At 43.6% G+C, this 12297-nt stretch overlaps 2 protein-coding genes across 3 annotated transcripts in view; one reads left to right on the top strand and one right to left on the bottom strand.

The window, feature by feature from the left end:
- Nucleotides 1–8040, bottom strand: part of Vps29 (VPS29, retromer complex component) — a 9146-nt gene extending 1106 nt beyond the window's left edge. The window contains exons 1-4 of one of the 2 annotated variants that reach the window (XM_005344454.3): nucleotides 7894–7994; nucleotides 5887–5898; nucleotides 2068–2259; nucleotides 368–603 (exon numbers count right to left, since the gene is read on the bottom strand). In XM_005344454.3, the coding sequence (XP_005344511.1) occupies nucleotides 368–603; nucleotides 2068–2259; nucleotides 5887–5898; nucleotides 7894–7896 (443 nt within the window). In that variant the 5' untranslated portion in view covers nucleotides 7897–7994. Of the gene's footprint in view, nucleotides 1–367; nucleotides 604–2067; nucleotides 2260–5886; nucleotides 5899–7893 lie in introns of both variants that reach the window. The other variant, XM_005344455.2, reaches the window with a different exon arrangement.
- A 1736-nt stretch (nucleotides 8041–9776) lies between these two features.
- The window catches only part of Rad9b (RAD9 checkpoint clamp component B), a 26309-nt gene continuing 23788 nt past the window's right edge, over nucleotides 9777–12297 (top strand). The window contains exons 1-3 of the mRNA XM_026788335.1: nucleotides 9777–9867; nucleotides 10659–10787; nucleotides 10978–11092. Coding sequence (XP_026644136.1) covers nucleotides 10758–10787; nucleotides 10978–11092 — 145 coding nt within the window. The 5' untranslated portion in view covers nucleotides 9777–9867; nucleotides 10659–10757. The remainder of the gene's footprint in view (nucleotides 9868–10658; nucleotides 10788–10977; nucleotides 11093–12297) is intronic.

Below are 12297 nucleotides of genomic sequence, written 5' to 3' on the forward strand. Positions count from 1 at the left end.
GTATACAATATTCTGTCTGTGTGTATGTCTGTAGGCCAGAAGAGGGCACCAGACCTCATTACAGATGGTTGTGAGCCACCATGTGGTTGCTAGGAATTGAACTCAGGACCTTTGGAAGAGCAGGCAATGTTCTTAACCACTGAGCCATCTCTCTAGCCCCCTTGTGTGTTTTTTTAAATAGGGTCTCACTATGTAGCCCTGGCTGGCCTTGAACTCAAAGAGATCTACTTGCCTCTGCCTCCAGAGTGCTGGGATTAAAAGTGTGTGCCACCACACAGACTCTTCCTTAAATGTTGTATTTCTCTTTATGAACGTCATGCAATTACTACTTTTTCTAAAGTACTAAATGCTAAGTTGTGGTACTTACGTTTCCAAGGCATTATATGCCCCAGTAGCGGAACCTGGGTTAATGTAGAATTTATTTTCATGCTCAAATGCTTCAAATTTGTGTGTGTGTCCTGAGATAAGAATGTCCACATCAAACTGCCTCTGCAGCAGGGCCAAGCTAGCCATGTCTCCCCATGGAATAACTTGGTGTCCATGGATCAGACCGATCTTGAACTGCCCCACAGTCACAACCTTCTGTTCTGGGTAATTCAGATTCTAATATAAAAAAAGACACAAGGAAAATACACATTTCTGATAGGATGAAACTTATTCAATTTGTTTAAATATTCAACCTCATATAGGTATCTTCAGACCTACAACAAATACAGTTATAAAAAGTTTCTCCTTAGCCTGTAAAACTGCAATAGTGTATAAAACCCAATTCAGCCAATGTAAATTGGAAGCTTCCAAGCAACTGCTTTATTGAGTTAACTTTTATAGAATATGGGTTCTTTAGGGTGTGCTGTAAAGTCCTGGGCTGGGGAGATGACTTAGCAAGTAAGATACTTGCCCCCAGCCTGGATTCTATCCCTGGATCCCACATGGTAGAAAGAGGGAACTGACTTCACAAGCTGTGGTCCTTTGACCATCACACAAGTACTATTTACATGCATGCACAAATATTGTAATAAAAAATTTAGAGAGTAATTATCCCCAAACTTGTAATTTTCACAACTTAAGGCACATAACTTATAAACTGGGATTTATTTAAATTATATCCAGGCTTTAATACTTAAAATACCCAATTTTTTAAAAAAAGATTTATTTATTATGTATGCAGTATTCTGTCTGCATGTATTCCTGCAGACCAGAAGAGGTCACCAGATCTCATTATGGATGGTTGTGAGTCACCAGGTGGTTGCTGGGAATTGAACTCAGGACCCTATGATTGGTTTTTTCTTTTGTTTGTTTGTTTGTTTGAGACAGGGTTTCTCTGTAGCTTTTTGGAGCCTGTCCTGGAACTAGCTCTTGTAGACCAGGCTGGCCTCGAACTCACAGAGATCCGCCTGCCTCTGCCTCCCAAGTGCTGGGATTAAAGGTATGAGCTACCACCTCCCTGCATAACAACTCTTTAATTTTATTCCCCTTCCAAACAGGGTCTTTTAGAGCCCCACATGGCCAGAAATTTATTTGTATCGTTAGGCTATGTGTATATAGTATGTAGCAATGTAGCCGGGCAGTGGTACATGCATTTAATCCCAGCCCTCCAAAGGCAGAGACAGGTGGATCTCTTTGAGTTTGAGGCCAGCCTGGTCTACCAAGTGAGTTCCAGGACAGGCTCCAAAGCCACAGAGAAACCATGTCTTGAAAAACAAATTTAAAAATATGAAACAAAAATGAATTTGCTGTTTAGACCTGGTTCTTACCACTAATATCTCATTATATATGTGCAAATATCCCAAAATCTGAGAATGCCTAAATTCAGAACACTGGTTGCAAACTAATGGATAGTTCACCTCTAATTTTTATTTGGGTGACAAATAACTATGCTGTTGAGGACTGAACCCAGGCACCGTGTATGCTTAGAGAGGTGTTCGACCACCAAACATTTCTAGGTCCAAGGGTAATTTTTCAAAGTGGCGGTGGTGGGGCGACCATGGAAAAACTCAAGCTTAAATAATAACGTTTATACAAAACAACAAGAAAGGGGTACAGATGGGAGAGAAAGGAAAATGGCACCTCATCAAAGTCTCCTCTTACGATGTGGACGTCACCAGCCAGAGTCTTGAGATAGTCATAGCTCTCCTTGGTACAAAGGTTCCCAGTGCAGAGAATGTGCTGGATTTTTCCTGGCACCAGGAGTTTTTTGAATTTAGCCGGCAGGCTGTTGCACCGGTGTGGAATGTGCAGATCTCCTAACACCAACACCAACTTTCAGGTGTCGGAGTGGAACAAACACAGCGTTAGATGTGATGGCAGACAACACGATCCTCCCATGACTACCCCTTTAGACTTGGCAGAGAGTCCAAGAACCCAGCAGAGCGAACGTTACTGATGCGGTTCCTAGCCTGTGGTACCATATCTGTTCTAAACTAATCTTAATCTTGAATATCTAAAGTTGTGTTATTGCCGGGCGATGGTGGCGCACACCTTTAATCCCAGCACTCGGGAGGCAGAGGCAGGCGGATCTCTGTGAGTTCGAGACCAGCCTGGTCTACAGAGCTAGTTCCAGGACAGGCTCCAAAGCCACAGAGAAACCCTGTCTCGAAAAAAACCAAAAATAAATAAATAAATAAATAAATAAATAAAGTTGTGTTATTTTATTTAACCAATAAAAAATATAATAAAATCAAGTTTTCTAAAGTGATCCACTAGCCAGGTGAGAGCACACACCTGTAACCCAACACTGGGGCGGGGAGCAGAGGCAAGAGACCACTGCAAGTTCAAGGCCTGCCAAGTCTACATAGTGAGTTCTAGGTCAGCCACAGCCACACACAGAGATACTGTCTCAGAAAAAGTAAAAAAGATTGATTTAGAAACCTATACATTACATTGAATCACTGAGTAAGATAGACACTGCAAACTGAACTGCTAGAATCTACAGCATTCGATACTTTTGAAGAATGACACAGTAATCCTATCTGCAGCTGTAATATAAACCTATTTAATTGCAAAATCATTGTTAAAGGAAATTATCAGAAATGAAATATGACCCTAGAGAGATGGCTTAGATGTTAAGAGCACTGATTGCTCTTGCTGAGGTCCCAGGTTCAATTCCCAGCACCCATAAGACAGCTAACCATTTAATTCTAGCTCTAGTGGATCCGACACTCTCTTCTGAGCTTTTCAAGTACTGCACTAGCTGGTGTGATTAGATACATGCAGACAAAACAGTTGGGGTAATATGGCTGGGCAGTAGTGGCACATGCCCTTTAATCTTAACCCTCAGGAGGCAGAGGCAGGCGGACAACCTTGTCTACAAAGTAAGCTCCAGGGCAGCCTAAAATAATACAGTGAGTGAGACCTTGTCTCAAAAGGAGAAGTGAGGGAGAAGGAAAGGAAGGAGAGTGGGAGGGAGGGAGAAGCAGGGAGGGAAGGAAATAGGGAGGGAGAGAGAGGGAGGGAGGAATGAATACAGAGTATGGAGGTTCATGCTTGTAAATCCAGCATTCAGGAGGCTAAGACAGGAGGACTGCTAGTTCAAGACCAACCTGGGCTACATGGCATGCAAATTCCAGTTCTAGGCCAGCCAATACTGCAAGCGAAACTATCACACACACAAAATACATACATATATGTATGTATGTATGTATATAAATATAAAAAATTAGGGAAAAAGTTAATTTTATAGTTTGTGCTAAGAACTCTTTGGAGGGGTTGGGAATTTTGCTCAGTGGTAGAATGCTTGCTAGCAAGTGCAAAGCCCTGGGTTTGGTCCTCAGCTCAAAAAAAGGACTCTTTGGGGTTGGGGATTTAGCTCAGTGGTAGACCCTGGGTTCGGTCTTCAGCTTCAGAAAAAAAAAAAAAAAAAAGGACTCTTTGGAGAACATTAGCCCAAATTAACTGATTTTGCTATTTCAAATTCTTAGCAGTATGTCACAGGGCACAAAGGCCTAATACTTTAGAGTCTCAATAGATACATATGTGCTTCTTCTTATAAGTTTTGCTGTCTTCACTTTCTTTCACTAGAAATCCCCACTGTCATATTTCTATTACCTGGATAAAACTGCTTCTTCCACTCCCTCAGTATAGTGTGTAAACTTAAAAATAACACTTTACAATCATCGTGTGCATTAGGGAGTAAAACAAAAAGGCAGATGATTGAGCAATGAGATCAGCAGGGAGCAGTTTAGAGCTGCCACAGTCTCAGATGACAAAAATAAGAATAGGCAGGAAGATTTCTGTGAATTCAGGGCCAACCTGGTCTACATAGCAAGCTCCAGACCAGCCAAAGCTACATAGTGAAATCCTGTCCAAAAAAGGGGGAGGGACAATCCCATGAAATTTTAGATTAAAAATTTCAAGAGTGAACAAAATAAACTGACATTATTGTTTAAAAAAAAGTCCATTTAAAGCTGTGCGTTGGTGGTGCTCGCCTTTAATCCCAGCACTTAGGAGGCAGAGGTAGGCGGATCTCTGTGGGTTTGAGGTCAGCCTGGTCTACAAAGTGAGCTCAAGGACAGCCAGAGCTGTTACACAGAGAAATCCTGTGTCAACCTCCCCACCACTCCAAAAGAAAAGAAAAGGGAAAAAAAAGTTTATTTAAAGATAACACATGCCCCCTTGAGAGTAACAGAAGAGATTTTCCGTGTTGATTAGTATAAGCACACTTACAGGATCTTCATTGTACCATGTTCCACTGATCAGTGCACACACTCTAACTGCTTTTCAAGGCATGCTTATCAACAGTTTCAAAGAAAGCATTACATGTTTAATATGATAAAACTTTTGCCACCATAATTGTTTTGTTTTTGTTTTTTGCCAAGTGCTGGGATTAATGGCGACTGCTACCACCACCTGGCCTGGCCACCATAATTTTAAAACTGACTTAAAATAATTTGGCAGCTGAAGAGATGGTTCAGTGGTTAAGAGCACTGATAGCTCTTCCAGATGATCTAGGTTTGATTCCCAACACACAGCAGCTCACAACTCTAACTCCAGTTCCAGGAGATCTGATTCCCTCTTCTAGCCTTGGAGGGTACCAGGCACACAGGTAGTGCACAGTGAGACATACAGACAAAGCACATCCACATAAAATAACCAAATTTTAAAAAAATTAAAATTTAAGATCAATCAAAACCCAGAATATGTCCAGTAAGAATGATTACTAGAGCAAGCTTGATTATCTGGCAACAAAGTCAAAAGGACTGTAAATAAGAGGAACTGTTTCCAACACAGGGCAGCTGCAGCAGTCCACCCTGGGGAACACCTCGGAAAGCTAAACTGACTACAAAGTATCCACCCTCAATCAGTAACAAGCACCTTGACATAGAACAGTCTTCACTGAAGAGGGGTCCCTTCACATTTGGATTAATGAACAGTTACTGTGACATGCTGGAAAACATTTTCTATACTAAAAGAAAAATCTCGGAACTCATAAGAGGGTGTTTATCTCTGGGACTAAAAAAATGAACTGTTCAGTCAGAATATACCAGAAAGAACATTAGCGAGACACAATACTGTATTATGATTGAAGACACCAATTCTATGAGGTGCCATCTATCTCCTTGACTATTAATATGTGAAAACTGTCACTGGATAAATGGCCACACAGGAACTATCAAAGATCCACAGTAGGACAGAGTCCTATGGTTTCTACTGATGACCAAGTTAGGAGACATACATGACACATGTCACAAGTGCCCCTGCCTAAACTCCACAGTGATAGATCAGGTTAGACAAACATGAGAGGCAGCAAAGGGTCTGGAAAAGGCTGTCTTGTTATATTCATATAAACAACCTAAACAAAGTATGGGGATTGGGTCACTTCCTACTTGAGAGATCAGTTATCAGCCACCCAACCACCATTGTTAGTAGGAGCGTAGAAAAGAAACTTACTCTGTGCCCAGCCTTAGTGGAATGAAGAAGTTGATTGCAGACAGGGGAATGAAAAAAAAAAGGGTGAAACATGACCAATGTTAAAAGAAAGCAACAAAAGTTAAAAGAAAAAAAAACATACCAAATATGCAAAATTTGTTAATGATTTTCTGAATGTTATGAAAGGAAATGTTAAAAATCATCTGTGCTGAAAATAATTCCAAAAGTACTCACTTCATCTCTCAGCAGAGGACACACAGCACACCTGCCCTGCCAATGTCATCTACATCCTCTAACCTTGCTTTCCACATCGACTCTTGTCCCTTAATTTCTCATTCAGTTTACTCTCTGTAAGATTAGATATTTATAGCCGGGCGGTGGTGGCGCACGCCTTTAATCCCAGCACTCGGGAGGCAGAGGCAGGCGGATCTCTGTGAGTTCAAGACCAGCCTGGTCTACAGAGCTAGTTCCAGGACAGGCTCCAAAGCCACAGAGAAACCCTGTCTCGAAAAACCAAAAAAAAAGATTAGATATTTATAATTTGAAGAATTCACTGGGAATAGGTTAAGGCTATGCTTTTCTGGTTCCCGGGGTCTTGCTGTCTCTGGAGTACACTGGTTTTATTTGTTTATTTTATCTTTTTTTAATGTTTGAGGTTTTAGTAGTAAAAACCCATTCTCCAGGGGAAGTTTTTGCTATAGAGGACATTACTAACGTGAATACATATGATGAAAATGCCAAGAAAGATCACGACAATAAAAACCAACACACACTCAGTGTGGTGGCACACTCATTTGGTTCCAGCATTTGGGAGACAGAGGCAGGCAGATCTCTGTGAATTCCAGGCCAGCTTGGGTGCTATATTGTAATAACCTGACTTAGGCATCAAGAGATGGCTCAGCAGTTAAAAGCACTTGCTGATCTTGCAGAGGTCCCGGATTTGGTTTCCAGCACCCACATGGCATCTCACAATCGTATCTCCAGTTCTGGGATCTCAAGCCCTCTGGCTTCAAATGGTACCTGTACTTGGGTGGTGCACATAAAATTCATGGAGACACACACATACACAAAAATTAAAAAGAAATACATTTTTAAAAGAAACGTGATGAATAGTAGTGACCCTTAAACCTAAGTGTTCACCTCTCAAAACGACTTCAGAAACATGGATCATGGCAGCTAATTCTTCTCCCTGGAAGTATCTCCAAACTACCATAATTAACTAGTCTACCTTAAACTGGAGTCTGTTTAGAAGCGAAAATCGGGTGAATTTAAGCACACATCTTTGGAACACTTATAAACCACCTTTTCAAAGGTCGTTTGAAGAATAATCTCTAAAAACGCAACGTGTGCCCATCAGTCAAAAAGGTTCCTTCACTTTAACGTTCCTCAGCACAAACAGCAAAGCTCAACCGCCCTCTACAAACTTTGGAGAGCACAGGATGTCTTTTAAAAGTCTGATTACATGGACGTGTCTGCTCCCCAGGTTTCATTGAGCAAGGTCGCAGGGGCAGCAATCTATCGGGAGCAAAGGCCTGATGCAGACTGGGGAAGCTAAAGCTCTGCAAATAACACGCACATCTCAGACTTCAAACGATCCCCATGCGTTCGCTCTAAGGGGTCGCAGCAGCCACAGCTGACAAGCAGTCCCTTTCCGGGTCCCCGCCCGGAGTGGCCAATGCAGCGGCTACTTCTCGTTCTGCACCGAGGCCGGCTGTCCCCAGCAAGCCCCGAAGAAGCAGGAAGAAGACGTCCGGCCACACGGACGGCCCGAGGCCTCTCCCGGTCACAGCGAGCCGATCTCGTGACAGGACGAGAGGCCGGGTCCTCCACGCACGCCCTCTGGCCGCAGGGGCGAGGGGCGAGCAAGGCCGGGCCGCACCCTGGCCAGCAGCGATCTTCCCCCTCCCTCCTCCGCGGCCTCCCCAGGCTCGCGCCTCGGCCGCGCCCGCCCCAGCCTCCCGGAGCGTCCTCGTCCCCGACTCCGGAGTATCCTGGTCCGACCCGGGTCGCCGCTGCCAAGGTGCTCACCATCCTGTCACCAGGCTTCGTCAGTCACCACGAACGCCGCCGCCCTCTTCCTCGGGTTTCTTAGTAGACCCGCCCATTTCTTCCGCCACCAATAAGACGCGGAGTTTGCGAGGGACGGTCCTACGAGGCCTCGTAAAGGTCAGTCCCAGTCAGAAGGCGAAACGCGTGGGTGGGGCCAAGATAGAGGCGGAGACAGTGGGCAGTGCGCATAACATCCGGGTACCAACGGCGGGTACGCTTCCGCCCGCCGTGCCCGTCTTCCTGGTAGCCATGCTGAAGTGCGGGATGACGGGCGGTCAGGTGAAAGGTGGAGCGGCCATTCTTGTTTTGCTACTTAGAAGAGGGAGACCCTAGTGTCTCTGAAGTGTCTCCATCGTCTCCTTACGCTTCCTCTGCCGTGCTTCGCCAGACTGAGGACGCAAAGCCTGGCCTCAGCGCCCCCGTGAGGGCCTTGCTGCGCTTCGAATAGCGTGACAGCCCCTTTTGCTTTAGTTATGCCTAGTAATTTGGTGACCATGAAATGAACTGTAGCATTGGGCATTAAGCTCGGATGGACCAGGGCTGATGTGGGGAGAAGTTGAGAGGAAAATAACACTTTATCAACAAAAGAATTTTGAGTCCGGGGAAAACCCGATCTCCATTTGAGATTCTACCAGAGAATTTTTTTTTTTTTTTTCAAGACAGGGTTTCTCTGTAGCTTTTGGAGCTTGTCCTGGAACTAGCTCTTGTAGACCAGGCTGGTTTGATGTTTTTTTGTTTTCATATTTCATATTTCTTTTCTAGTATATATACTAGAACAAGCTACTATGTCACTTTGAAGCTCAGTTTCCTTAATTGGAAGATGAGATAATATTAACACCGTCGTTGATAAGAGTTTGTCATAAGCATGAAGTAGATGAATTGAGCCCAGTAATTAGAAGGACAATGTAGGGAACTATATTGTACATAGCCTTACAAAAGGGAATGACTGGGCTTGGAACAGGGTTCGTGGGCACAGACAGCTTGCCTGACATGTACAAGGCCTAGGTTCAGACTGCCTGCAGAGTATGGGAGAACCCAAAAAGAAAATGAACAAAAGCATTACCGTAGAAATTGACTTGCAGGAGACATCATTTTGTATCACTGCAGATTTAATGATTTTTTTGTTTCTTTTTTCTCTGTTTTTGAATTCTTACTATGTATGTAAAGGGTATTATATGGTATTTCCTAATGTAAATTAATCTATAAAATGCTGTGGGGAATCAGCTGAATAATTTAACTCTCAGGTGCATCCTGAGCTTTGTTCCACCCTAAACCTAAAAGTCAAATGTAATCACTTAATGGGAAATTGTTGAGACACATAAAGGAAAAGGGAATTTCTGGCCACTTTTTCCAGCTCAGTGGCATAACATACATACATCTGGTCACTTTGTGGTGAATTCCTCTCACGGTGATTCCTCTCATGGTGATGCACCTTGCTAGGACTCGACAGAACATCAAAGTTGAGATCATTATGATCTAACCTGGACATACTGGAGGCCTAGATGCCGAATGTTGTTAAAGTCGAGATAGCCAGTGACTTTCCAGTCTCTTGCCCAGGATCAGAGTGAATGGTCAGAGCCAGGCTGAAGAAGCAGTGGTACAGAATAGGCCTTGGGTAGGATGGTTGCCAACAATTTCCAGTGCTTTGGTTGGGTAGTCTCTGCACTACCGAAAGACCCTATTTCCATCTCTGGGAATCTTACCCACAGGGCAGTAGTAATAAAGAGCTCCATTGAAGGATTTGACCGGCATGATTAAGTTGTTCAGTTGATCCTGCTGTCCTTTCCAGTTTTCGTTTGAGTCCTGTGCATGCAGAAGTAGTCCTGCGATTTCTCTTTATTGCTAGAAAGAATATAAACAGCACCTTTCTTTTCCTCCACAGTATTTGGAAAAGCAATACAGACTCTATCACGAGTGAGTGATGACCTGTGGCTAGACCCATCTGAGAAAGGTGTAAGTCCAGTTAAAAAGCCCAGCGTGAGCCAGGTGGTGGCGCACACCTTTAATCCCAGCGCTGGGGAGGCAGAGGCAGGCGGATCACTGTGAGTTCGAGGCCAGCCTGGTCTACAGAGTTCCAGGACAGGCTCCAAATGCTACAGTAAAACCTTTTCTCGGGGGGGGGGGGGGGATGTAAAAAAAAAGCCCAACATGATGGCACAGGCCATTCATTAATCTCAACACTTGGGAGGCAGAAGCAGGTGGATCTCTGTGAGTTCGAGGCAGTTCCAGAATAGGCTCCAAAGCTACAGCGAAACCCTTGAAAACAACAACAACAACAACAACAACAACAACAACAACATAAATAAATAAATAAATAAAACAAAAAGAGAAAAAAGATGGTTAAAAGAGCCAAGTTGAAGGGCCGGGTGGCAGGTATAATCCCAAGCACTTAATTTAGAACCTGACAGTTCTAGGCATTCCCAGGATGGCTGACTGAGTGGTAGCTTCTCCCCATGGACAAGAGATGAGATGATCAGTTGCTCAGGGCCCTTTTCTAGCCCTTTTCCATCCTTTTATGCATTAACACTATGGTCACTGTAGACATTTACGCTTTTACAGTGCCAGAGTTTAGGATTATAGATTTTGTAAACACATGTTCAATATAGATACATATATGTAGGTGTCCATGTGTAAATTCAATGCACTTGGTTTCATTTGAATATACTTGTGGCATTATAGTCATAATAGGATCAATTCAGGATAGAAGTTGGTTTTCTCTGAAATAACTACTTATTTTTTTCCAGCTTGCTCTGAGGTCTGTGAATTCCTGTCATTCAACATATGGCTATATTCTGTTCTCATCTTTGTTTTTTCAACAATATCAATGGTCACCCTCAGCCACGATGAATTTAAATTGCAAATTGCCAATAAAGGTAAAAAAGTTGGTTTCCTCTTATAATGGAGAAATATGCCTTTTGTAGGATATAACAGCTGTATTATATATACTTAATCATTCCAATGCCATTTATGAATACACAGACTTTTTATCAGTTCAGTTTTAAAAAGTTAATGGGACAGCCATACTAAGTATGTGTTTAATGTTACAATGTATTTATGTTGCAGTCAATTCTACCAATCTTTAGATGTCTGAATTATCTTGAAAGAAGTGTAGAGAAATGCAAAATAGTCACCAGATCAGATAAATGCAGAGTCGTCATTCAGTTCTTCTGCAGGCATGGTAGGTGCCACTGAAAGCAGTGTTTCTTTTTCCTTTTAAGATTTATTTATTTATTATATATACAGTGTTCTGTCTGCATGTGTGCCTGCAGGCCAGAAGAGGGCACCAGATCTCATTATAGGTGGTTGTCAGCAGCCATGTGGTTGCTCGAAATTGAACTTTGGACCTTTGAAAGAGCAGCCAGTGCTCTTAACCTCTGAGCCATCTCTCCAGCCCTAAGCAGTGTGTTTCTTAGCATTTTTATGTGTACAGTATGCAGACCTACTGTGACGTGAGGTATGTACAGATATGGAGCATGACAGGTGTGTCACCTGTCTTTGCTGTACTGTAAGGTGGCCGCTGCTATTTCCTCAGGACTTCATGACATAAGCTGGTCTGCATGCAAAACAAAGCAGACTTTAAAAATGTCCAACTGGGGAGATGAGTCAGTCAGCCTTGTAAGCACATGGATCTTCATTTGACCCCCAGAACCCATGTTAACTTAAAAAAAATCTAGCTGGGTTGTGGTGGTGCAGTCAGGAGGCAGAGGCAGGTGGATCTCTGTGAGTTTAAGATCAGCCTGGTCTACAGAGCGAGTTCCAGGACAGCCACGGCTACAGAGGGAAACTCTTGTCTCAAAAAAAACCAAAACGAAATAAACAACAAAATTTTAGGTGTGATGACACATGCTTGTAGTTGCAGCACTGCAGGGGCAGAAACAGGCAGGTTCCTGGAGCTGGCTGTCCAGCAGCCTGGCCCACTTGGTGAGCCTCAGACCAGTAAGAGGCACCGTCTAGAAAAATGGGTAAATAGGCCCTGAAGAATGGTGGTCTTACACTACACACCGTGCACATACAGTCACACTCACATGTGCACACATGACACAGGACCCCTACACAAATGTCCAGTTGAATCTGAATTGACTTTTCTAGCTGGGTGTGATGGTACACATTTCCAAACTTAGCACTGAAGTGGCTGACGCAGTAGGATCAAGAGTTAGAGGCCAATGCAGCTCTCTAGTTAGTTTCAGGCTCTCAATTGTAGTGAAATGAGAGCTTTCCATTAGCTTCTGTAAAACCGTTAGGCTCGCCGGGGGGTGGTGGCGCACGCCTTTAATCCCAGCACTCGGGAGGCAGAGGCAGGTGGGTCTCTGTGAGTTCGAGGCCAGCCTGGTCTACAAGAGCTAGTTCCAGGACAGGCTCCAAAGCTACAGAGAAACCCTGTCT

This window comes from Microtus ochrogaster, chromosome 2 (assembly GCF_000317375.1).
Source record: "Microtus ochrogaster isolate Prairie Vole_2 chromosome 2, MicOch1.0, whole genome shotgun sequence".
Taxonomy (NCBI): Eukaryota; Metazoa; Chordata; class Mammalia; order Rodentia; family Cricetidae; genus Microtus; species Microtus ochrogaster.